Source organism: Girardinichthys multiradiatus, chromosome 9, assembly GCF_021462225.1.
Source record: "Girardinichthys multiradiatus isolate DD_20200921_A chromosome 9, DD_fGirMul_XY1, whole genome shotgun sequence".
Taxonomy (NCBI): Eukaryota; Metazoa; Chordata; class Actinopteri; order Cyprinodontiformes; family Goodeidae; genus Girardinichthys; species Girardinichthys multiradiatus.
In genome coordinates, this window is record NC_061802.1 from 39,680,776 (window position 1) to 39,708,328 (window position 27,553).

Here is a 27,553-nt window from a genome sequence, read left to right on the forward strand (position 1 = left end):
GTCTATGGAATAAATTAATCTAATCATATCATCATAATTAATGAAAAAAAATAAATGATTTTTGTTCTGCTGTTTGGTACTAGGTGACTCATAACTGGACCATTCCTCTTCATTTGGAACGAAGTGACCAGATAGTGTTAACAAGAACCTTTGAGATGCTCAGCAGGTAATCAGAGCATTTACACTGAATTTTAAACATTTTCATACTAATTCTTTCCATAGTACAAACTACAAACTTTAAAGTCTTTTATTGGTATTTCATTTGAGAGACCAACACAAAGCAGTGTCTAAGTGGAAGGAAAATGATACTTGGTTTTCAATCATTTTTACAGATAAAAATAAGAAAGTTCCGTCATATTACCCACACATCTACTCTATTTACATAAATAGTAAATAGAGTAGATGTGTGGGTAATTCAATCTCAGTAAAGATCCAGTTGTTCTGTCAGGGCCTCAGAGGTTTGCTAGAGAACATTAGAGAACAAACAGCATCACGAAGAACAAGGAACACAACAGACAGGTTAGGGAGAATTTTAAAGCAGGTTTAGATTATAAAACAATATCCCAAGCTTTGGATATCTCACAGAACTCTGTTCAACTCAATATCTGAGAATGAAGAACATGACACAACTGCAAACCTACCCACTGACTAACCTGTCCATCTAATCTGACAGGCTAGGAGAGCATTAATCACAGAGGCAGCTCAGGTGGGAGAATCTGTTGACAGGATAACTATTAGCTGTGCATTCCACATTTCTAACCTTTATTGAAGAGTTGCCTGAGGAAATCCATTGTTGAAAGTAAGTCATAAGAAGTCCTCTCTGCAGTTTGCTCCCTGCACACATTTAGGAGAAGGTGCTCTGGTGAGATGACATACATGCAATACAGTATTAGTGCTGGAAAACTGACACTTCTCATCTCCTTGAACACACCAGTCCCATGGTAAGACAGTTTAATTGCATTCAAAATGCTTTGTCAAATCTGCAGGAAAATTAAATGTTGTCATACTATTCAAGCTTTTCAAAGTCTTTAAATATGATGATGGCTTCGGGCAGGAAGGATGTCTTGTAACTGTCTGTTTTACAGCTGATCTGAAGAAGCCTCTGACTGAAGACACTCTGTTATTGTAATATTTTGAGAATTTGATGCACTAGGTTGTTTATTATGTTATTCATTTTATGAATCATCCTTGTTTACTAATCACTCCAGTCAATCCTAAGGCTTCAGAAAAGCCCCCTCTCTATTTCTGTAGATGACAGGAGTCTGTCTTTCTCTGGAAGTCTGAGGAGTACAGAGTGAAAAGGAATGGTGAGAGTACAGTCCCCTGTGATGCTCTTGTGCTGCTGACTACCTGGTCAGACATATAACATGTTAGTCTCACAAACTGTGGTCTGTTTGTCAGGTAGTCTTTGATCCAGGAGATTGTTGAGGCCTCCATCTCAGTCTTCTGGAGTTTCTGACAAAGCAAATCAGGCTGAATTGTTTTAAATGGACTGGAGAAATCAAACAACATGATCCTCACAGTGCTGCTGGCTTTGTCCACATAACAGTGGGTTTGTTGAAGCAGGTGTATGATGGCATCTTCAACTCCAACTCCACAGTGATAAGCAAACTGAAGGGGTCCTGATAGTTTATTGTTTGCTTATTCAAGTGGGCCAACAGGAGTCTCTCTAGGACCTTCATGGTGTGGGATGTCAGGGCAACAGGTCTATAGTCATAGAGGACTGAAGGGTGAGTTTTTTTTTGTACTGAAGCATGGCAGGAGGTCTTCCACAACACTGGAACCTTCTACTGGGTCAGGCTATGGTTGAGGTGCTGCAGAATCCTACACAGCTGGTCTGGGGCTAACACCAGGGAAGCTGGTCAGAGCTGATGGGAAGATGGATAAAGATAAATACAGGTCAATTTATAAGCGGCTGCAAGACTTGTGACTGTGTTGGAGGTTCACTTCCCAGTAGAACAATGTTCTGACCTGAATCCAAAGTAGAATCTATGGCAAGACAAGAAAATACATATTTACAGACAACCCCCATTCAATCTGACAGAGCTTCACCTGTTTTGTAGAAGACAAATTGGCAAGAATGTTTGTCTTAAAATGTATAAAGGTGGTATTACAGTGCATTGATTCAAGGGGGCTGAGTAGAAATACACATTACAATGTTCTGATTTTACTTGTAAGAAAGTTTGCAAAGCACCTATCACTTTTTCCTAAACAATTATGCATTACTTTGTGTTGGCCTATTACATAAAATGGAAATAAAATTCACTGACATTTGCAAAGAACTGTGTTACAACGTTTTTCTTTTTTTTTTTATTATTATTATAATTTTTTATTATTACATTTTAATGCAGACCTACATAAAATTCTTACTTCCTCTTTGCAGAAAGGTTATCTTTAACATGGTCTCAAACTGACAATGGTGACATTAATGTTCACTTTTTAATATTGCTGCATATTTGTAAGTGATGTTGCATCACACTGTAGAACATGCAGCCTCATTTGAGGAAAGATGCAATGAAAGAAAATGATCCCCTATCATCTTTGCTTCTGTGCTTTTCATTTCCGTACCCAGTGACCCCATCGTCATCACGATTCAGGCCTTCCTGCAGGATAACAACGTTGTGCCTCTGTCCATGACTTACCAATCGCTCTACGTTACGAAGGAGACGCAGGTGGCTATTGCTGGAATCATCCTTGCCGGGGTCTATGTTCTCATCATCTTTGAGGTAAATGGCTTGCTATGCTGCAGTGATTAACTTTTTGTAGTCCACTGTCTGTGGCACAGTTTGTAAAATGTCATCTTAATTTATTTACTACACACACATATAAAAAGCACTATAGGACCTGCAGGAACCCACCTTCTGTGCTTGGGTCTGGGTAGACATTTACTATTGTTAATGTGCAGATTGGGCCTAATTCTGTTAACGTTATTCAACTGTTGATGTGTTAAATCCACCTGCACATCTTACTGGAGGCTGCTGCACCTGTGAAGTTTTTCTAGTATTTACCAAATAGACTTAAATAATCGATAACATGATATGAACCTATTGGTGGTAAGTGGATTTTTCCACCAATTTATAGTTTTCTGTAAGCTTACTGTAATCCAACCAGTGCAAAGGATATATCCTCTCCCAGATGGGAGGTGTTTTCTGTGCCCTTGCAAATGAATTATACAGTACAGAAAAGAGTGGTTGCATATGTCTGCACATTATTAAAATGTGCATAACATTAAACACATTATCAGACAATGATCAATATTTAGGTATAATCTATTGTTTTATTTAGCATTTAAAGATACTTTCTGGCGGTTCATTCTTTTGTTAACAAATGTATGCTGAGAGTAAAAATACAGCTGGGTAATGAAGTAAGGATTTTCAGAACAGGATTGCATAAAGAAATATAATGTTTTTAAAAAGCATGCTGGTACAAAAACACAGCTTTTTTGCGTTTTGGTTGATGACATCATTAGAGCAAGGATGAGTTCGTTGAATGACATGATGGATTTTGATGTGAATCCTAAAGAATTTGAGTTGCATTTGAGTTGCAAGGAGTTCAGCTTTACACGTCTGAGTCAGAGTCTGACTCTGATGATCTCCAAGCTATGATGGTTTTCTGTTTGTCTGGTTTCCATTAAATTATAAAAATCTGTTTATTCCAGTTTGCTCCGGTCCTTTTCACAAACCGCTTCTATGTTTTTTATTTTAGCCGGACTTTTCTAAAATCCATGCATGTCCTCACATGCTGCTCAGACTTTTTGTTGCAGACATACAGAAAACAAGAACCAAAATACTTTTGAAGAATTCGAATAAAACCATGTAAATAAAGAAGATAATACTAAAAATAATAAAATAATAATATAGATACTCAAAAGAACTCTGATCAGTTGGGTTATACCTTATGTGATGTCACCAGATGCTTGTGTGTGGAAACTTGTTTTTGGGAGAGAAGTTTTTATATTTGTTAAATATTGATTGACAAGTAAGTGGCAAAATGGATAAATAAAAAAAACTAATGAGGAAGTTTTGTTCCATTAGGTGACAAATTAAGTTTGTAGCTACAAGTTACATGAAAATAAAAAAACGTTTTTTATAATGGACAGCCAAAGCAGCTGGGCGGGACTAGCGCTGATAGAGTTTCACATGATAAGACACAAGAGACTGTCTTTTGCTCCAGATATTTCCATCATGCAGTAAAAAAAGAAAGTAAAAGTTATGTCAACTGAACCCTGAAAGAGTTTTCTGTTCTTTATTTGCATTTTCAGTCATTGGGAATGGGCACCCTGCTGTATAGGCACTGTAAGAAAATATTGCTCTCTGCCTCAGGCAGCCGATGACACTAAGGTTGGTGTTTGGTTTGTGACTTATGATTCGTGATAAAATTAAGGGGCTATTTATGTGTTTGTTTAGTGAGTTTAGACTGCATTTAGACACCTCTAGTTGAAGTCTTTCATATGTAAATGGGTCAGAACTTAACTTAGTTTTTCAGCAATTTCGGATTAATAAAACATTTTTTTAAATTTTATTTTTATAAACACAAACACAGACATTTTCAATACTTTCTTGGCATTAAGACCACTGTCATATAATACTGTCCTATTTAATCAATCAGACTATATGGTTCAATAAAGATCGTTTGTCAGATTAAGATTATTTTTTGAAAATAACAATCATTAAGCAGGTATAAAACATACCTTTCAAAAAGCCCTTCTGTATTAAAAAAGTTTTTTTTTATTGGTCTGATGTAATATTCTAATCTTAAATGTCATGTTTTCATTGGGCTGTAAGGAGAAAATCCTAATTAACAGAAACGTAGGCTTGAAAACTTCAGTTAGTTTGCAGTTAATCTGTTTAATGTGTTTCACTTAATTTATTTCAGTAGCTTAGTTCATTAACTTTTCAACAATATTCTAATTTATTGAATGGGTCTGTATACCGAGATATTATTCTAGACTAATTTCAGATGCTATTTCTGAAAAACAAAAAATATCTTTTGCAGGACAGGCTTAGTTAGGGTATTAGGGATGTGTTTGTGTGAGAAGGAGGGGCTCACCTAGGGCATCATTCATGCAAGAACCGACACTTCTTGCGTTCCACCCGCAGGCTCTTTCAGATTCACAGGTGTACATCAGAGATTTTCTCCATTCTAAGTCCACATTTAGATTTATTTAAAACAAGCTGATCTCCCTGATCCTGGCAGGGCGTGATCTCACACAACTGTTTCAGGGAGAACAGGAGGAGGGAAGGAGTGGAAGATGACAGCATAGTTAAAAGTCTGTACAGATGTCATCAGTGTTAATGACAGATCCACTATCAGAGGCTGTCATTGAAAGTCTTTGGCATTATCTCTTTTCTTGTGTAGTGCAGATGGCTCTAAGTTTTCATTGAGCCTTAGCTGCATTATCTCTATCAGGTCTCAGTTTTCCTCAGCCTGAGGAGAACCTGACACAAACGTCTTAATGAGACAACGCATATGCTTCATTCAGGTCATTATTATGTTAAAACTCTTAGGTTTATACAGAAGGAATCCACCAGCATTGGTAATTGGACACTAACTGGGTTCTCCATTAAACCTTCCATTGATGTTTAATGTAAAAAGTCAGATTTCCATTTTATCTTACTTGACAAGACAAAGAGAGAAGCTTTTATTCTCCTTCTCCTCACTCATTATTTCAACAGATTTGTTCAAAAAGAGAGTTTTCAGACAGTCTATAGATTGTCTGTCTGAGATTTTTATCATTCATATGGTCTAATAAGGTTTAGTTTAATTTGGGCTGTTCAGCAGGATATGGATTAAAGACTATGAACATTGTCATAAAGGTAATTTAAAGTTTTTAATGAGGCAGTAATATGATCGTTAAAACATCTCTGATATATTAATTTAAATAAAAATGTTTTGTTACATTTCCGCCATTATTCTATAACAAAATCAATTTGTATTTTGGGGATTTTCTTTTGTTAAACACTTGGGATTGTACATAATGACTAAAACAATCTCTAAAAATGTGTTAATACTAGAGATGGGGAACAGTTTTTAGTGTTCTGTAAGCGAAAAGAAACCAGGAGGTGGATCTTTTAAAATCTAAAAGTGACAGATCTTTCTCTTTGGAAAAAAAGGATGGGTATTATGTCAGCAGTAAATAAAGGACTCATTTTGTTATCTGCTTTGTAGTCATTCTTCATAATCCGCATGCTTAATCATTTGGTGTATCCTGCTTGGCTGTCTTGATAGAACCTGTTAGCGGAAGATGACTTTGAAATGCAATATTCTGTGGCTGTTTGTCCTTGATGTTCACAAAATGACTGACTCCTATTAGAGCCTGAAACTGAACAGAATTTACTTGGTGTGAACTTCCTAATGTTCCTGAAGTAAATCAGTTTCTTTGATGATGTCTGAAACACTGGGATGCAATATGCATGGTTTAACTGAAACAGATAAAAGCAAGGATAAGAGTAATTTGCAGCAGAAAGACCCAAATGCTATCCTGCACAATGTGAGTTACAACATAGTACAGAAAAGAATAACATTAAATACATCAGTAGCAATTCTTGCATGAATAGAATGGCACTCTGGGTGAGCCCATTTTTCTGCACACAATAATCCTCACACCCCCCAAACCTGATACTGCAAACTTCCAGGTGAACCCATTCTAGAAAAGACAGTAACTTTTATCATATAAATTGGGAAATAAACAATTACTCATCTAAATGTTTCAAAAATAACAAACTCTGTTTTAATGGTAGAATAATTGAGTCCAGGTCTGACTTATTTACATATTGTGCTTTCATGCTTGCCAAAAACAGTAAATTTTTATCTTCACAAATGCGATAAAGGCTTTATAAATCGTTTTTAACACATTTTGGTCCATTGTTTGATAATGCAGTTTAAGTTTCATCAGTCTAGTTATTCTGGATTTGTAATCTACAGATGACCAAATGCAGTCCTCAAAAATTGAAACAGCTCTTTAATTTACCAGAAATATGAAACCTCTATTCTGATACCAACTTTAGAAAATGGCTAAGGTCATTAACCATATGTCAAACATGGTTTATGACCATAGTTCCCCAAACTGCTCATAACATAATGAAGATGCCCATTACCAAATGACTGCAAAATATTTTTGCCAATAAGCAATGAAAAGCCTTATGCCATTTCCTTTTTACCATAAATCTAAAATGGTAACTGGTTATCCTGAAGTAAGAAAGGCAAATTGACACTGTTTGAATAATAAATGTTCCCTTTGGAAAACCTGCAGTCCTTTGTAGTTCATGAGCACAAATTAGGTTGTGTATCTTTTCAATTTTCAGATTGTTCATCGCACTCTGGCTGCCATGTTGGGATCTTTAGCAGCCTTAGCAGCCCTGGCTATCATTGGTAATGTAAGTCTCTTCATGTCTCCAGATTACTTACTTGTTGAGGTAATACCACAGTGAAACCTAAAACCAGCTTGGAAGGTCTAAATCTGCTTGTCAGTAAATGGTTGTACAACTCTATGAGTTTTAGGACACAATTATTGATGTATAGACAGTGTGTATATATGTATATATATATATATACAGAGGTTTGACAATGAAACTGAAACACCTGTCATTTTAGTGTGGGAGGTTTCATGGCTAAATTGGACCAGCCTGGTAACCAGTCTTCATTGATTGCACATTGCACCAGTAAGAGCAGAGTGTGAAGGTTCAATTAGCAGGGTAAGAGCACAGTTTTCCTCAAAATATTGAAATGCACACAACATAATGGGTGACATACCAGAGTTCAAAAGAGGACAAATTGTTGGTGCACATCTTGCTGGCGCATCTGTGACCAAGACAACAAGTCTTTGTGATGTATCAAGAGCCACGGTATCCAGGGTAATGTCAGCATACCACCAAGAAGGACGAACCACATCCAACAGGATTAACTGTGGACGCAAGAGGAAGCTGTCTGAAAGGGATGTTCGGGTGCTAACCCGGATTGTATCCAAAAAACATTAATCCACGCCTGCCCAAATCACGGCAGAATTAAATGTGCACCTCAACTCTCCTGTTTCCACCAGAACTGTCCATTGGGAGCTCCACAGGGTCAATATACACGGTCGTGCTGCTATAGCCAAACCTTTGGTCACTCATGCCAATGCCAAACGTCGGTTTCAATGGTGCAAGGAGTGCAAATCTTGGGCTGTGGACAATGTGAAACATGTATTGTTCTCTGATGAGTCCACCTTTACTGTTTCCCCCACATCTGGGAGAGTTACGGTGTGGAGAAGCCCCAAAGAAGCGTACCACCCAGACTGTTGCATGCCCAGAGTGAAGCATGGTGGTGGATCAGTGATGGTTTGGGCTGCCAGATCATGGCATTCCCTTGGCCCAATACTTGTACTAGATGGGCACGTCACTGCCAAGGACTACCAAACCATTCTTGAGGACCATGTGCATCCAATGGTTCAAACATTGTATCCTGAAGGCGGTGCCGTGTATCAGGATGACAATGCACCAATACACACATCAAGACTGGTGAAAGATTGCTTTGATGAACATGAAAGTGAAGTTGAACATCTCCCATGGCCTGCACAGTCACCAGATCTAAATATTATTGAGCCACTTTGGGGTGTTTTGGAGGAGCGAGTCAGGAAACGTTTTCCTCCACCAGTATCACATAGTGACCTGGCCACTATCCTGCAAGAAGAATGGCTTAAAATCCCTCTGACCACTGTGCAGGACTTGTATATGTCATTCCCAAGACGAATTGATGCTGTATTGGCCGCAAAAGGAGGCCCTACACCATACTAATAAATGATTGTGGTCTAAAACCAGGTGTTTTCAGTTTCATATATATACATTACTGGTTATTTTAGAACGCCTCTCTAATTTAATTATTATTATTTTTGAATTGAATTGAATTGAATATATATATATATGTATATATATATATATATACATATATATACATTACTGGTTATTTTAGAACGCCTTTCTAATTTAATGGTTTTCTTTATGTTAATGACTATTTACATTATACGTAGTTTCTCAATGAAGGTATCAAAACTGTGAATGAACACACATGCATTTATGTAGCAAACCAAAAATTGTATAATAACTTTAAATATGTTATATTTTGGAATCCTTAAAGTAGCCGCCCTTTGCTGTGATGACAAAAAATATTAACCTTTGTCCATCTCTCAGTGAACGTCTGGGAAGTTCTCTTTGGAAAACCATTTCAGGTGACCTCCTCATGAAGCTCATGGAGAGAATGCCAAGAGAGCAAAGCAGTAATCAGAGCCAAGGGTATATATTTTGTAAAAATCTAAAATTGTTTAGAGTTATTTCATGCTTTTTGTGTACTACAAAATACCATACCCATTAAGTGAGAAAGGCATTCTAAAACATTTGACTAGTAATGTGCATATATATATATATATATATATATATACACGCCATTCACAACATATGTTGTCTCAAGGCACTTTACCAAGTCAATTCAGTGGAATCATACAGATTTCAAGTTAGGCACATACATTCTACTTGATCCTGATTATCAAACAGTACAGTCAAATTTAGTTTATTATTAACGACACCACTTATAAACTACACCAAACACATTCAATTAACTGAATTAATTTACAAATAATTGTAAACAAGTGAACTGGAGATTAAACAGAGTTTTTAAATTATAGTTTCACTATTTCAGTTTTGCTAAACATTAATGAAATGTTTTGTATTCATGTTGAGTCCATTTAACAGGACTTGTCTGGTGCTGGTATACTCCTACCTTTAAGTTGAAATGTTCTGAGACATGTACAGAACTGTCAAAATCCGCAGTTCAACATAGGATGCTACTGCTCATTTAGAGCTACAATCGTGCACGTTGAAACCTATAAATACAAGATTATGACATCATTTTTTTTAGGATATTAAGAGTCCTTTTAAGTTAAGAGTTAGTTTATTTAGTTTTATTTTGAAAGTCCAGTTTGTATGGTCTGCAGAAAAGAGGTTAGTCATAAAACGAAGGGAATCCAGTTTGTACTTTGTGGCTCACTGGGATGCCTCCAACTCGTTCTTTGTACTTCTTCTGTCTCATTTCATCTGTAGAAAAAAGATGTAAGAAGAAAATGAATCTGGCCCATGGAGGAGTTATTTAGAAGCAACAATGCAATTTTCCAGAACTGTTTTCTTTTGACATATCTGATGCTGATTTGTGAAAGCATTTTGCTGTTTTTTTCTCCCAGTCAAACACCTGATTAAACTTAATATTCTTAAGTGTGTGTCTTTCACAGAGACCCAGTCTGGTTACAGTGGTGGAATGGATTGACTATGAGACACTGGCTCTCCTGTTTGGCATGGTGAGATGCTCCTCACATGTTCATTTACATCAAAACAGTTTTTTAACCTTTTTAAAGTTTTCACAATTTAGCTCAGATGAGTTATTGAGGAAAATGGTATTAGAAAATACTGCTACTCTTTTTGAAAAAAATAGATTTTATTTTAATTGGAATCCATGTTAGCTACCACACAGTTCACACAGTGTTACCTTCTACAATTTGCACAATGTTGTCATCCTGTCATTTTTCAGAGACATCCACCTATTAAGTTTGCATCATTTTATCATCCATGGTGACTGCATTTAAATTAATGAAGGTGACATGTTTTTTAAGCAATATAACCTTTTTCTTCACAGATGGTGTTGGTTGCCATTTTTTCAGAGACAGGCTTCTTTGATTATTGTGCAATGAAGGTGAGTTAATGGAATAATAAGGACAATTAGAAGTGGTTATTTTGTTAATGAAGATAACTCAGTCAGTCAATATGGAATCAATTCAGAGCTTCTGGCATTCAAGTGCATCAGTGTTTTAGACAGTTTAGAAGTGTATTATTTGCATCTTTTTACTTTTGACCATGTGGCATGTGTCTTTATAAATAGCTGAAACCTGGAGAGACAGTGTTGTTAAAAGGTTTTTGTCTCTTATAGATTACTTCTGTTTTTCCTTTCTTCACACTTAGCTGTGATTGGTTCTTGAGTTTCTTTGGATCAAGGTGTGATGTGTTGCTTTTTGAGAGGTTTCAGCCTATTTAATGTTGTCAGGTTGATTTCCTGATTCTAAAGGGCTGGCAGTAATCAGATATCATTGTGAGTGAATTTGAACAAAGAAATGTGATTAAGCAGAATTAATGATTTAAAAAGGTGGGCTGTTACTTTTTCACATAAGGTCAGGTTGGGTTGGATAACTTTTCCCTTTAATAAATAGAACCATGATCTATTTGTTAGTATTTATCCCCCATACAGATATATTAAACCTATGAGGGCTTTGATATTCTGTATATGATAAAATACTCCAAAACTGCTTACTTTGCTTAAAAGCTGTGTTTGATACAATAAAAAAGATTGTTTCTTCTATGCTTCTCTTATAGTTTTATTTTCAAAATGTGACTGTGGCAACTTTCTGATATAAGTAAAATATGAACCATCAGGGCAAGGTTTATGCTTTGATCCTTCTGCTATTTTTCTTTTTATCCATCTTCGTCCCAATCATGGTCATCCTCTGCACTAGTAAGCTTTTAGGACATCAGCATCATTCAAAAAAAACATTAAACCCACTTCAAGCCCTGTTTGGATTTTCCCAACTTCATTATTTTTGAAAGTTTTATAACAGATTGGCTGCTGCAGAATGAATCCAAGCTGGCTCTGTCCCCTTTCCCTTTTAAACAAACTGTCGTCAAAACTATTCTCAAGAAACCCAACGTGGTCAAATAGTTAAATTATTACATCCCCATGTCTTATTTTACCTTTTACTTTAAAATTCTCAGTAAAGGTTGTGGCCAAATAAAATATTTCTTCTCTGGAACAGCACATTTTTTTAGAAATACAAATACGTTTTTTTGGAAAATGCATTCAACAGAAGCTGCAATGTTTGAAGTTTGCAGAGACATCATGATGACCTTTGACACTGGGCAATTTATTGTTTTAGTTTTGTTTGACCTTTCAGCAGCCTTTGTCAGTCAGATCATCTTATTTACCAGACTGCATAATTTGGTGAGGATCTGTGAAACTGGTTTAGAGTCGTTCAGGTCTTAATATTTAAGTTGCAATAAATCACATTTCAGATTCTAATTATTGTATATGCTGGGTACTCCAAGCCTCTGTTTTGGGACCACTACTACTTGAATACTTCAAACTGTCTGAATTACTTGAGTGCCTAAAAGAAAGAAAAAACTGGGTAAAACGTATTTCCCTTCAACTGATCTTTGAGAAGACTGACTGACTGAGCATTAACCCTGGAGAGCATGGTTCCTCTGATCTGGCCAAAGATTGGATATTTCATTCTGCCGTCAAGCAGAAGGTAACTTAGCGAAGGAACTTGGGTGCTTTTCGACCAGTCAGTGACTCCTAATGGTCAGTCATAACAAGTACAAAATAGTTTTTATCATATCAGAAATATTTCCAAAGTAACAAGGCTGCTGTCACAACAGGGACTTGAGATGCTCATTCGCTTTTTATTTCCTCTAGACTATTTTGAGGCATTTCTCACATGTGAAGAGCAAGACTCAACTGCAACAAAAAGAAAAACTTCAGTAACTTCAGTCTAGTTTTTTTTATACATATTTCTTTGCAGGACTAGAGGTCTATATTTTTTAATTTTTCCAACAGTAGGCAGACTGCATACCCATTTACTCCAACTCGAGTCTTCAGGTTCTTAAACCAAAATCTACTCAATGCTGAGAACCAGATGTAAAACCAGTGGGGATCTCTCTTTTTAGACTGTTGCATCTTGACTGTGGAACAAGCTTTCTTTGTTTTAATGATGTCCTGAGAGCCTGGACTCTGAAGACATTCTTATTCAAACATGCTTTTCCTTAAGATCTTGTTAAATATTATTTTTTCGTGTTTAATTTTCTGTATATTTTAGTTTGCTCTTGTCTGATATGTTTTTTGGAATTTAATTATGTTTTATTTTTTGTTCGCTGTCTTTCTAAAACCTTTTATGATTTTAATCAGTGAAATGTGATAATTTACTTTAATTGGTAACAACTCCACATTCATCCATTCATGGCAGATTAATCCATTATCGGTTTACTTATTGCTTATTTTCCACTTGGCAGGCCTACCAATTGTCTAGAGGGAGGGTGTGGCCTATGATCATCATCCTGTGTCTGATTGCTGCAATTCTATCTGCTTTCTTGGATAATGTGACCACTATGATGCTTTTCACCCCTGTCACCATAAGGTAAAGCATAGAAACAAGTTAAGAAAAGGGATCTTTCCTCATGCTTGAAGTGCTCAATTGTCCTCTAAATAGAGAACAGGTCCTCCAAAAACAAATAAGTTTTAAATCTATACTGGCTGCCCCAGCAGGAAAATTAAAAAAATGCTCAACTGAGCCTAATGTAGAGGGTCACAAATGCACTCAAATATCTGTGTCCTAGTTTATAAGCGTTGAAAGTGTATATGAAGGACTAATGCTTTCATCTTTAAATTTCCCTTTTATATTCCTTTCTTCCTGTTCCCATTGCCTATGCAATCTAATCAAGAACTCTTCTGCCTCTGTGTGATTTTGCAGGTTGTGTGAGGTGCTTAATCTAGACCCCAGACATGTCCTGATTGCAGAAGTAATCTTCACCAACATTGGAGGGGCCGCCACAGCTGTCGGAGATCCGCCCAATGTGATTATAGTATCAAACCAGGGCCTGCGCAGAGAAGTAGGCACTTTCACAGCCCTCTAAGCTTAAACACACACTGAAAAAACCCAACAGCTCAGCTCAGTGTAATCTGACACATAAACTAAACACCCTGAGAGCACACACAATGTGCTTTATGGCTTGTGTGTGACATGGTGGAAGGGAAATTGCTGATTTATCTGTGCAGATGGTTTAGGGTTAGAGAATGATGTACCCAAAACGCATTTAGTGTAAATGTAACTGTGAAGCATCATAACATTTTCAATCAGGCGGTGATAACTTTCTCTTTCTATTTATACTACTGATTATATTTATATGAATCAGTCCTTGTCTTTTGGGAGGCTGGTTCAAACACCAACATGGGTAATATTAAATACTTGACGGTAAAGGGAGGCCTAGCCAAACCAGGGCATGGCCAGGCAGCATAAAATGAGCAGACAGACATGGCAATCAGAGACTGAGTCCACATGTGATTGGGAGGCGGAAAGCAACACTGAATATACAAAGAGCTGTAACTAAGAGTTGCAACGCCACAGAATAAAACTACACAGAAGGGGAACTAAAACACTGATCAACCCAAAACAAACATTAAAGACAAAAAAACAATCACAACGTAAACCCAAACCTACAGACCATGAGATATACTACAACTTTATAGTTCTGTTTTAAGCAGATCAAAAAAGAGGTACTTTGTAATCACCAAGTCAGATACAGTTGTTGTGGAAAGTTTGCACACATGCATGGGCACCAAAGGCATTTTTGCCTTTTAAAGAAGGATGTGAATCACTTTTTTCCTGGGTTGAATAATTATACAACAACAATTAGATGCTCAATATAAACTTAATTGTTTAAATGGTTTTCTTGGAAGTTTCACCTGCTTATTGTGGTCATCAGTTATTCTGGCTGGATAAAAGTCATTTTTACCCTGACCAAGAGAAAATGTCAGCTGAGGTCAATGATGATCACTGATGGAGGTTCATAGGTTCTGGCCTTGTCAAGTTAAAATACACTGCAGAACATTCACCTCGAAAAACACGCCTTCATCCATATAAATGACATTGACTGTTAGAATTAAAGAAAATCAACAATAAGTTTAAACTTAACCAATATCAATGCTTGTTATTGAAAATATGACAATTTCAGCCTGACACAATAAGGATTCAGACCAATCATTAAAAGCCTCAAACTAATATTACATTCATGCATATGATTAATGCATGTGAACAGTTAGTCTAAAGAAGTTGTGTATCCACTATGGAAGAAGCGGTATAGAAATGACTGACTGACTACTTTATTCTGCTTCAAATCTTCCTATTTTCATTCAAAAATATATAAAGTAAGCCATACAGTAACTTACAAAATTATTTTTGCTCATTACAACCACAAACTTTAATATTTAATGTGGTATAAGGATTTGTGATAGACCAACACAAAAGGTGGCATAACTTTGAATTGAAAGGAAATGTATATATGGTTTTCAAATAGTAAAAAAATATGTGTGTGGCATGCTCTTGTTATCCAACCTTCTGAACTTTGAAATCTCTAAATAAAATACAATTGTTTTCAGAAATTATGTAATTAGTAAATAGAGTCCACCTGCGTGTAAAGTAATCTCAGTATAAATGCAGATGTTCTGTTTCTAGCCTGAGAGGTTTAGTACAGAGCAATAGAACAGCATCATGAAGACCAAGAAACACAGCAGACTATACAGGTGCTGGTCATAAATAAGAATATCATGAAGACATTTATTTATTTCAATAATTCCATTCATGAAGTGAAACTTTATGAATGGAATTACACACATTACACACAGACTGATATATTTCAAATGTTTATTTCTTTTAATTTTGATGATTAGAAGTGACAGCTAATGAAAACCCCAAATTTAGTATCTCAGAAAATTTGAATATTACTTAAGACCAATTCAAAAAAAGGATTTTGTAATGTTTTTTAATGGTGGCCAACTGAAAAGCATGAACATGAAAAACATGTACAGCACTCAATACTTAGTTGGGGCTCCTTTTGCCTGGATTACTGCAGCAGTGCGGTGTGGCATGGAGTCGATCAGTCTGTGGCACTGTTCAGGTGTTATGAGAACCCAGGTAGCTCTGATAGTGGCCTTCAGCTCTTCTTTATTGTTGGGTCTGGCACATTGCACCTTCTTCTTCACAATACCCCAAGGTCAGGCAAGTTTGCTGGCTAGTTAAGAACAGGGATATCATAGTCCTTAAACCAGGTACTGGTGGCGTTGGCACTGTGTGCGGGTGCCACGTCCTGTTGGAAAATGAAATCTGCATCTCCATAAAGTTGGACAGCAGCAGGAATCATGAAGTGCTCTAAAACTTCCTGGTAGACCGCTTCATTGACCTTGGACCTCAGAAAACACAGTGGACCAACAGCAACAGATGACATGGCACCCCAAACCATCACTGACTGTGGAAACTTTACACTGGACCACAAGCAACGTGGATTCTGTGCCTCTCCTCTCTTCCTCCAGACTCTGAGACCTTGATTTCCAAAGGAAAAGCAAAATTTACTTTCATCAGAGAACATAACTTTGGACCACTAAGCAGCAGCCCAGTACTTTTAGTCTTTAGCCCAGGCAAGACACTTCTGACACTGTGTCTTGTTCAAGAGTGGCTTGACACAAGGAATGCGACAGCTGAAACTCATGTTTTCCATACGTCTGTGCTTTGTGGTTCTTGAAGCACTAACTCCAGCTGCAGTCTACGCTTTGTGAACATTTTTGAATGGGTTTTGTTTCACAATCCTCTCCATGTGCGGTTATAACCTATTGCTTGTACACTTTTTTCTACCACATCTTTTCCTTCCCTTTGCCTCTCTATTAATGTGCTTGGACACAGAGCTCTGTGAACAGCCAGCCTCTATAGAAATGACCTTTTGTGTCTTGCCCCCCTTGGTCAAGGTGTCAATGGTTGTCTTTTGGACAACTGTCAAGTCAGCCGTCTTCCCCTTGATTGTGTCGCCTACAGAACCCGATTGAGAGACCATTTAAAGGCCTTGGCAGGTGTTTAGAGTTAATAAGCTGATTAGAGTGTGGCACCAGGTGTCTAAAATATTGAACCTTTTCACAATATTCTAATTCTCTGGGGTTTTCATTAGTTATCATTTATCATCAAAATTAAATAATCAAAATTAAAAGAAATAAACATTTGAAATATATCAGTCTGTGTGTTTATTAAAGAATATAATATACAGGTTTCACTTTTTGAATGGAATTATTGAAATAAATCATGTTTTTCATAATCAAATTTTATGACCAGCACCTGTATATCAAGCTTTGACAGTCTGACAGAGCACTCTTCCATCCGTCAACTGAAAATGAGAGATTAGCACCACTGCAAACACCTAGGCAAAGAGAGCATTAACAAGAGAAGCAGCTTAGAGGTCCATATTAACCATGGAGAAGCTGCAGAGATCTACAGCTCAGGCGGAAGAATCTGATAATATGACAATGCTTAGTCGTGCACTCCACACATCTGATCTTTATGGCAAAGTGACAAGAAGAAAGCCGTTGTTAAAGAAAACTCTGGTTAGTTGAGACCAAAATGAACATTTTCAGACTGTAAGCAAAGCATTATGCATGCTGGAAAAAGTAACCCTGCACATAACCCTAAAAACATAGCAGTGGCAACATCATACTGTGCCTTGCATCATTAGGGGCAGGGAAGTTGGTCAGAGTTGATAGCAAGATAGATGGAGCACCATAGGGGGCAATATTGAGCTTTAGAGTGGGGAAGATCGGCCCAGTCAAAGTTCAAATCTATATCAAACTAAGAATATGTGGCAAAACATGAAATTGATGTTCGGATTTTCTATCCAATATGACTGAATCTGAACATTTTGCAAAGAAGTATGGGCAGAAATTTCTGTCTTTGAATGTGCCAAGCTGGTACATAACCCAGAAGACTTGCAGCTGTAATTGCAGCAAAATATGGTTCTGCAAAGCATTGAATCAGAGAGGATGAATACAAATGAATGCCACACTTTTTTGCTTTTTGTTTTAAATTTTAAAAATGATGTATATTTTTCCGTCTGATTCACAAATATACACTACTGTGTGTTGCTCTACCATAAATCTTTAACAAAATACATTGAAGTTTGTGGTTGTGACATAAAAAAAAGATGAAGGGGTTGAAATACTTTTGTTGACACAGTACATTCCTTTGCACGGTAACACTTTTCTGTGACAAACTTCGTCTGTCTAGCTTAAGTCAGTGAGGCACGAGTGACCTACAAGTGGCACACTTGTCTCTGATTAAAGGAGACACTGTCACTTCTATTGCAGTTATGTGCTAAAGTCTAAATCAGTGAAATCTGTTTATTTGTTACTTTGAGTGCAAAATCTGTAGGAAATTTGTTGTTGTAACTTTGGGGTAATTTAAAATCTGTGATGAGTTGTTGTGAACCACATCCGATAGTCCCACTGAGTTAATCAGAGGTTTGTCACTGTTGGAAAATGCCAGAGACTTGTTGGCTCTTTATATAACCATCACTGTTTTTGTACTCAAGGTCCATAGTGCTACAGCTCCGGAAGACATGACATTTTCCCAGCTGCTTGATTTGGCATCTGTTTAGAGCATGTGACATTTTAGCCATTGCGTGTGCAGCAGTATGTGGTTTGCTCTGGTGCACTGTAGCTCGCACCATGCTTTTATGGCCTGCTGTCAGCTTTTTCTTTCTCAGGTGTAATCACGGCGGGAGCAAAGCAGCGACGTGCTCATTCAGTCATGTGTGGCCACTGATAAGCTCAGCTTGTGCCTGCCTGCATGGTTTACAGCATCTGTAGGTTCGTGTTGGGGGAGAAATGGAGAGACCGAAAGGATACATGGCCGAATTATAGTGTCCTTTAGTTTCATATATCAAGAATAATGGTAACACTACATTTTCAATCCAGGTTGCTTCCCTCACATTCACTGCACATTGAGCTTCCAGTTCTCAACAGACACAAGAGGGCTTTTGTTGCAATAGTGAAGCCATGAGGTGACATAGTGAGAGAGCCTGTGCTTTAAAAGTATGACTGTGTATCTCACACATTAGCATAAGTCTCATTTAAAAGGGCTGATCCTCCAATATGTTTCATTTGTTTCATTTGGTCTTTGCCAGCTCCAATTTTCCACTTTATTGGTGGATCCTGTAGGTGTCACTATTAACCAGTTTTATGATTTAATATTTTGAGCAGACCAAGTAACACAGTAGATAGGTCAGGGATAATGTCATGAAGTTCAAAGCAGGCTTCGTATAAAACAATGTCTAAAGATCTAAACATCTCACAGAAAATAGTCCATCATCTGAAAATGGAAAGAGAATGATACAACTGCAATCCTACCAAGACATGATTGTTAACCTAAGCTGACAATCATTCATTCACTTACACTGTAAAAATAGCATGTTAAAAATGACTTATTCCTTTTTTAATGAATGGAAAAAAATATTTATTGGCACTACAGCAATAAAACCCTTCTTATAATTTCTGTACAGCTTTTTGCATGTTTGCACTGTTATTTTGAGAATTTATCTTTGATGATTGACTCCATATATCTTACAGCTGGAAGGCATCTTTGCCATCACCCTAATCTCTTGCTCCGTCCACAGATTCTCCAACAGTTTTGGGTCGGGAAGGAACATGTTGGTGAAATGAAAAGATTACTTTAAACCTAAATGCCCTCCCATTACCCATGTAAATAGGTCTGCCATTTCCTAACAGCATGTCAATGCCATCATGCTTTCAACGCATTTATTAGGTTGGCATGGTTCTTAGGTAATGTAGCCACTAGAGGGCAGTTCTGAGTTAGATTCTAATTTCACAATAAAACACAGCAAACATAGAGATGATGGAGGAGATCTTGTTATTCGAAGAAAAAGGCTTAAAAAGAGACACCAAATTATGTACCAGTATGCCCCCACAATTATCAGTGGTATTGCTTCGTTTGTTGCATTTGGGTACACATCTGTAAGCTCCTTGATGCAGAAGGTAGACAAAAGACTTTGTCCGTATGTTTCTGCGTATTTGAGCAGAAATAGGCCTTAAATCTGCCAGGAGTACGATTTATTTTGGGTTTAACTGTAGATGTAAAACGCTATGTCGGAAAACTGAAACCACTCATTACTCTGAACACACCCTCCACACCATGACACACAATATACTGTGGGCAATGCTTTGCTGTCCTTCCACCAGGACTGCGAAACTAAATATATAGCTAGAGCTACAATGTATCGTTTAAATGGAAGCTTACTGATGTGTTAGAAAGGCCTAGTCCGGACCAAAATCTAATTGAGAATCTATTTCAACACTCTTTGCTAATCAAATACACTTTGCATCCAGTCTGACTAAATTTGAACTAAGAAGAATGGACAGATATGTCAGATGTGCAAATCTGGTCGAGATATATTCCAAAACATGCAGCATCATTGCAGCAAAACATGGTTCTACAAATTATTGACTCAAAAAGCTGAATAATATTTGTTTAAAAGTTAAAAACAAGGTATCATATCTCTTCTATGCTGGGCTGTGCAAAGACCACTAAAGGGGCAGGTGCTCAAGGTAAAAGCTGGGAACATTTTACTGCATTCTAATACCGATTATTCAGATAAGGTTTTATTCCATTAATCTTAAACATGGAACTGCAGACAATAAAATCTAAACTTTAGGTTAAATCTCTTCTATTTGTGTGTCTTGTGAGTACCTACAGTATATACATTTTCGTGAATGATTAAAGGTCCAAATATGAGCTGTGAACAACCTTCAGCTCTGTCTGTCGCAGCCTGCCTGACAATGTACATACAAAGCTTTGGGATTGTGTTTGAGGTGTGTTAAAGCAGGGAAACATCTAAAATAGGGAGGGCAATATGCTTTGAGGGCCACAGCTTATTTACATCTATTTTTTTTTTTTGTCCAAATAATTAAAGCCAACTACAGACCACTGCTTCTTATTCTCATACTTTCTGGTTATGTGTTTACGAGGCAGTGTGTGCTCCATCAGCCCCCGTGTGTGAGACAGTGATAGAGGGTTACACCTTTCAGACTTGTACATTTTTATCACAGTTTCACAAAATCAGTGAGTATCCACTATATTTATACGTCAATGCACTGACAAGACAAGAAGTTTAAAATTCACCCTCTACTATCTAATCAGGTTCCTAGAAATTACTCATTATAAATTACTCATTATAAATATAAAAAGATAATAAAATATAAAAAAGATAACAAAAAACACATTTCTTAAATTCATATCATGAAAACTGAGAAATATTGACAGAGAAATGTGATACAATCTAGATAATGATTTATTAGTAACAGGATATTTACTTCATTCTAACCTCTAAAGCAGCTGACTAAAAGAGGAATAACTGCATTTTCAATGGTTCCCAAAAAGGTTTCATATTAATACATTGCAGCACCATTTGCATGCATCTCATCATCACACCTCCTCAAAGTAGCTTTTCTACCAATAACTATGGTAATACTGGTGAGTGACAGCTATTGATAAGGCAAACGGGAAGAGGTCTTTTAGATCCCTGCAAACTCTTTAGATAGCAGCTAGCTCATGACACAACAACAACTACCTACTGTCTGAGTGACAAAACCTGAATGGTCAGATAGCTTCTCCTCACCAGCTTCTCCTCCCACTCAGAGAGCCAGAGCCTTGTTCTTTTCTCCCCCTGTGTGTTTTAGTTTGTCTCTGCTCAGTCTGCTCCTCCTTCGGTGATGAAGCAGAAATGATACAGAGTTGTCGTGTTGTCTGACAAGTATGAATATCTTAGAACTTCACTTACTGGCCGGTTTTATTGACCAACAACTGTCCTGCAGTCTGGACCAAAGGCTCCACAGTCTGTTTCCATCTCACTGTGTAAGTGGCAGTTATTTCTTGCGTCACAGAGGCTAAAGGTCAAAGGTAACGAGGTGACTGGGGGGCGTTGTCATGTAGTTTTTCCTTATGAAATAACATAAGAAATAGCATTAATACATGTTTCTATTTGGTTTCAGAGGAGGGCTAATAATAATTTGACCAAAAGGGCACTTGTGGGCAAAGGGTAAAAGGAGCAGGTGATCCAGCCCCCTCCGCACCCCAACCACCCAACTCCGCTTTGTAAATTTCCTGGAGTTGTTTCATGTGTCCCACAGTGGCCTTTACTCTCTTTGGACTTTTTCTTCACAACTTGTTAGTGTTCATCCCATACGTAGTCAGTAATGTTTTTTTTTTTTTTTTTTTTTTACCAAAACTGATAACAGGATTTAATTTGTGACATCAGAACACAAGTAGGAGTGATTTACAAATGTCTAACAGTTTTTCCTTCCTTGGTGTGTTGTAGGGGATTGATTTCGCCAGCTTCACGGGCTACATGTTTCTTGGAATATGCCTCGTCCTTCTCATGTCCTTTCCCTTCCTGAGGATGCTCTACTGGAACAAAAAACTTTACAACAAAGAGTCTATTGAAATAGTTGGTGAGTCAGTTATTTGGATGACAGAAATAGTCTTATGTACATTGAGCTTTAGTTGGCAAAAGACTGAAATATGAAAAAAGTTTATAAATTATACTACTAGCTTGTATGTGGGAAGTGTGTAAACCTCAAAGTAACACAGTTCGCATTACCAGTCTTAACTGTCTAACGTTCAAACGTTAGATGTATTCTGCTTTCAGTTAGGTTGGTGTTACAGTAAACATCTTTTTCCTTTAACTTTTTGACATTTTTTCACGTTACAACCACAAACCTCGTTCTGTTTTAATTGGAAATTTTTGCAATACACCATGAAAAAGAAATACATAATTGCTGAGTGAAAGGAAAATGGTACACGTTTTATAAAATAATATTGTGGGGTGCATTTGTGTTCAGTACACTTGCATGTAGACCAAAAGGCTCAGAGCGCACAACTACAACTACCGTGTCCCATACATGACAAAGCGGGGTTCTTATGGCTTTCTTTCAACAGTTACTTTCTTCTTCTCTTTCTGAATTCAGATGAGGAATTGAACAATGCAAAATCTCCCAAGCTTTCTCTCTCTGCTGTGTTTCTTGGTCTTCATGATGGTGTTTGTTTTCTAATGTTCTCTAACAAACTTCTGATGCCTTCACAGAGGTGGACTCTGTTTACTAATTGGATGACTTCTGAAGGTAGTTGGATTTTATTCAGGGGTGTCAGAGTAAGGAGGTTGAATACAAACATTTTCAGATTTTCATTTCTAAAAAACAATTAAAACCTTCTACACTTTCATTGCTCTAAATCCCAATAAAATGTGCTGTAATTTGTGGTTGTTACAAAACAAAATGTGACAAAGTCCCTAGATGTTTGAATAGTTTTACAAACACGGTCATGTTTTTGCGTTGGAGTTCAAATATCCTCATGAAAAGAAGCCAACCATATAGCATCAATGACTGCTGTTGAACATCATTTCCATCTTTCCTCAGCTCACTTCCCTCAGTAGAGTCTGCTAACTCAGACCAGTGTCCAAGACACCACGTGGCTGGAGTCAGAAAAGCCTTTTACGCTGATGTTCATCTGTTCACTCTGACTAGTTGGCAGTAATAAATGATTCACTCATCCAAAGTGTAGCCTGAGATCAGAACTTGGTTCTCTTATTTTGCTGTTGTCTGAATAACTCCACTAATAAGCTACACCACAGTTGTTTTATGTATCCTTTTTAATTATCCAGCAACAAAGAAGAAAGATGTATTCGTTGATCCCTGAAGACTTGGTGTCCAGAGTTAGAAGAAACTCATTTAAAAGAGATTAAGAGCACAGAGTATATTTGGTTTGGAGAATGATTTTGTCTTCCTTCCAAGAATCTATATTTTCCTCTACCATAACCCTCTTCATTCAAGACCCTCTGGACTTACATTATGGGGACACTAATAAAACAGACAGTTGTGGAAGATTTTATTTTAACAATTCTTCCCTGTTTTGAGAGAATCCCACCAGGGGATCATTAAAACATAGACCACCAAGCTTCCCTGTGGTCACCTCTGCACTCTCATTAAAGGAGAGAGGCAGACTGACTGTTTCGAGCTATGCTGACACACTGAGCACCAAACAGGCCGAAAGAAGTTGTTGCCAATCATGAGTGTATTGTTCCATGCAGGCCTGATAGACCATCTGTAAATCCCACCCTGTAGACATTTGTGCTTTCCCACCAGGCTGACATACAGCATGTGGGTAAATCAGCTCCAGCCCCCTGCCACTCCTGGTAATTGTGTAGATTTGCTTACAGGAATGTCTTTTATTCCTCCACTTAGATGCTGTTTAGGTCACCTGCAACCTTCTAAAAAAATGATGGCTCCCACTAATGTTCACATAAAAGCCAACACCCTAGGCTCTGTCTCTGCTTCAGCATTAGCTGTGCCTGGGCTGGTCAATATGCCCATCGTCTGGTTGCATTAGTCCCTCTGTGGGAGACCATGTAGCATATTGACCACCAACATCCCAATCTCTTCTCATTTGTGTCTCAGCTGATTGGTGGACTACCCTATGAATGTGCTGCATCATGTTACTGAAATTCATAGCTATAAAGCCTGGCTATGAACAGCCAAAAGAATCACAAGACCTTAAAAAAACATTTAAAATTTTATATTAAATTAAATAAATGGAGAAAGTTACCCAAAATAATTTCAACATGTCAGTAATTAGATAACAAAAAAAAAGCATTCAAAATATATTAAAACTGTCAATCAGGTGTCAATATCTAATGTCCATACTATAATCTGAATTCATCATGTGTGAAATTATTTCTCATAAATTCAGAATTTTTTATTTTATGGTTCCTGTGCTGCAATGACATAATTTAAACGGAATCTCATCGGTTAATCTGGACAGGAAGTCATTCAGACATTGATGAATAAGCCTGAAAGATGTAAATTGATGATGTGCTGCAACAGGAACCATGAAGTAAGTAATTAAATAGTGAAATAATTGTTCAAAATAAAACCGGTTCTAGGCATGTATTTAGGCAGATTAAATAATAACACATACAAAGTTTTATGTATTTGTATGTATTTTTTGTTTTAAATAAATAAATTACTGACAAATCTTTTCCGCAATTTTTTTTTTTTAATTTGTGTGGTTGTAGCACTTAATAGTTATACCCATTTACATTTTCAAAATCAAGACATTTGTGGAAACACCTTAATGAGAAAATCGAGTGAAAGGCAACTAAATGCAGCTGAAAGTTCTCGTCGTCTTCCACTTTGTCCGGGACTGGGTCATGGGGGCAGCAGACTCAGCAGAGACGCCCAGACGTCCCTCTCTCCAGACACCTCTTCCAGCTCCTCCGGGGGGAGCCCAAGGCGTTCCCAGGCCAGCCGAGAGACATAGTCCCTCCAGCGTGTCCTGGGCCGTCCCCTGGGCCTCCTACCGGTGGGAGGTGCCTGGAACACCTCCCGAGGAAGGCGTCCAGGAGGCATCCGGTATAGATGCCCGAGCCACCTCAACTGGCTTCTCTCGATGTGGAGGAGCAGCGGCTCTACTCCGAGCCCCTCCCGGATGGCTGAGCTCCTCACCCTATCTCTAAGGAAGTGCCCGGCCACCCTACGTAAGAAGCTCATTTCCGCCGCTTGTATCCGGGATCCCGTTCTTTCGGTCATGACCCAAAGTCCATGGCTGTAGGTGAGGGTAGGAACGTAGACCGAACGGTAAATTGAGAGCTTCGCTTTTCGGCTCAGCTCTCTCTTCAACACAACGGACCGGCACAGCGCCCTCATTACTGTGGCACCGATCCGTCTGTCGATCTTCCGTTCCATTCTTCCCTCACTCGTGAACAAGACCCCAAGATACTTAAACTCCTCCACTTGAGGCAGAAACTTCCCTCCAACCTGAAGAGGACAAGACACCCTTTTCCGGTCAAGAACCATGGCCTCGGACTTGGAGGAGCTGATCTTCATCCCAGCCGCTTCACACTCGGCTGCGAACCGCCCCAGTGCATGCTGTAGGTCTTGGCTAGAGGGGGCCAGCAGGACCACGTCATCTGGAAAAAGAAGAGACGAAATCCTCTGGTCCCCAAACCAGACCCCTCTGGCCCTTGGCTGCGCCTAGAAATCCTGTCCATAAAAGTTATGAACAGGACTGGTGACAAAGGGCAGCCCCGCCGGAGTCCAACATGCACCGGGAACAGGTCCGACTTAGTGCCGGCAATGCGAACCAAACTTCTGCTCCACTTGTACAAAGATCGGATGGCCCCTAGTAAAGGGCCCCCAATTCCATACTCCTGGAGCACCCCCCACGGGGCATCACGAGGGACTCAGTCTAATGCTTTCTCCAGGTCCACAAAACACATGTGGACCGGTTGGGCAAACTCCCATGAACCCTCGAGTATCCTGTAGAGGGTATAGAGCAGGTCCAGTGTTCCGCGGCTGGGACGAAAACCACACTGCTCCTCCTGAAGCCGGGGTTTGACTATCGGCTGGACTCTCCTCTCCAATACCCTGGCGTAGGCCTTACCAGGGAGTCTGAGGAGTGTGATCCCCCTGTAGTTGGAACACACCCTCTGGTCACCCTTCTTATGTAGGGGGACCACCACCCCAGTCTGCCAATCCAAAGGCACCGTCCCCGTCCGCGACGCAATGTTGAAGAGGCGTGTCAACCATGACAGCCCCACAACATCCAAAGACTTGAGGTACTCAGGGCGGATCTCATCCAACTCCGAAGCCCTGCCGCCGCGGAGCTTTTTAACCACCTCGGTGACTTCAGCCTGGGTGATGAAAGAGTCCAACCCCGAGTCCCCAGCCTCTGTTTCCACCAGGGAATGCGTGATGGCAGGATTGAGGAGATCCTCGAAGTACTCCTTCCACCGGCCGATAATGTCCCCAGTCGAGGTCAGCAGCTCCCCACCCCCACTATCAACAGTGTTGGCGAAGCACTGCTTCCCCCTCCTGAGGCGCTGGACGGTTTGCCAGAATCGCTTCGGGGCCAACCGGTAGTCCTTCTCCATGGCCTCACCGAACTCCTCCCAGGTCCGAGTTTTTGCCTCTGCCACCGCCCGGGCCGCGGCACGCTTGGCCCCACGGTACCCATCAGCCGCCTCAGGAGTCCCACAAGCCAACCACAGCCAATAGGACTCCTTCTTCAGCTTGACAGCGTCCCTTACTGCCAGTGTCCACCACCGGGTTTGGGTATTGCCGCCGGGACAGGCACCGCGGTCCTTACGGCCTCAGCTACGGGCGGCAGCATTGACAATAGATGCAGAGAACATGGTCCACTCGGACTCTATGTCTCCAACATCCCTCGGAATCTGGTCAAAGCTCTCCCGGAGGTGGGAGTTGAATACATCCCTGGCCAAGGGGTCCGCCAGATGTTCCCAGCAGACCCTTACTATGCGCTTGGGCCTGCCAAGTCTGTCCGGCTTTCTCCGCCCCCAGCGGATCCAACTCACCACCAGGTGGTGATCAGTGGACAGCTCAGCCCCTCTCTTCACCCGAGTGTCCAAAACATGCGGCCGAAGGTCTGATGATACGACAACAAAGTCGATCATTGACCTCCTGCCTAGGGTGTCCTGGTGCCAAGTGGACTGATGGACACCCTTATGTTTGAACATGGTGTTCATTATGGACAAACCGTGACTAGCACAGAAGTCCAATAACAAAACACCACTCGGATTCAGATCGGGGAGGCCATTCCTCCCGATCACGCCTCTCCAGGTGTCACTGTCGTTCCCCACGTTGGCGTTGAAGTCCCCCAGCAGAATAATGGAGTCCCCGGGAGGGGCACTATCCAGCACACCCGACAGGGATGTCAAGAAGGCCGGGTACTCCGCACTATCACTCGGCCCGTAGGCTGAAATGTTAGTCAGAGACCTCTCCCCAACCCGAAGGCGCACGGATGTGACCCTCTCATCCACTGGGGTAAACCCCAACATGAGACGGCTGAGCTGGGGGGCGACAAGCAAACCCA

General features: G+C 39.2%; 1 protein-coding gene across 1 annotated transcript in view; it reads left to right on the forward strand.

Moving 5' to 3' along the window:
• The window catches only part of oca2 (oculocutaneous albinism II), a 78,159-nt gene that overhangs the window by 14,281 nt on the left and 36,325 nt on the right, over positions 1 to 27,553 (forward strand). The window contains exons 8-15 of the mRNA XM_047374117.1: positions 84 to 166; positions 2,573 to 2,726; positions 7,305 to 7,376; positions 10,256 to 10,321; positions 10,657 to 10,713; positions 13,077 to 13,201; positions 13,535 to 13,673; positions 21,987 to 22,119. Coding sequence (XP_047230073.1) covers positions 84 to 166; positions 2,573 to 2,726; positions 7,305 to 7,376; positions 10,256 to 10,321; positions 10,657 to 10,713; positions 13,077 to 13,201; positions 13,535 to 13,673; positions 21,987 to 22,119 — 829 coding nt within the window. The remainder of the gene's footprint in view (positions 1 to 83; positions 167 to 2,572; positions 2,727 to 7,304; positions 7,377 to 10,255; positions 10,322 to 10,656; positions 10,714 to 13,076; positions 13,202 to 13,534; positions 13,674 to 21,986; positions 22,120 to 27,553) is intronic.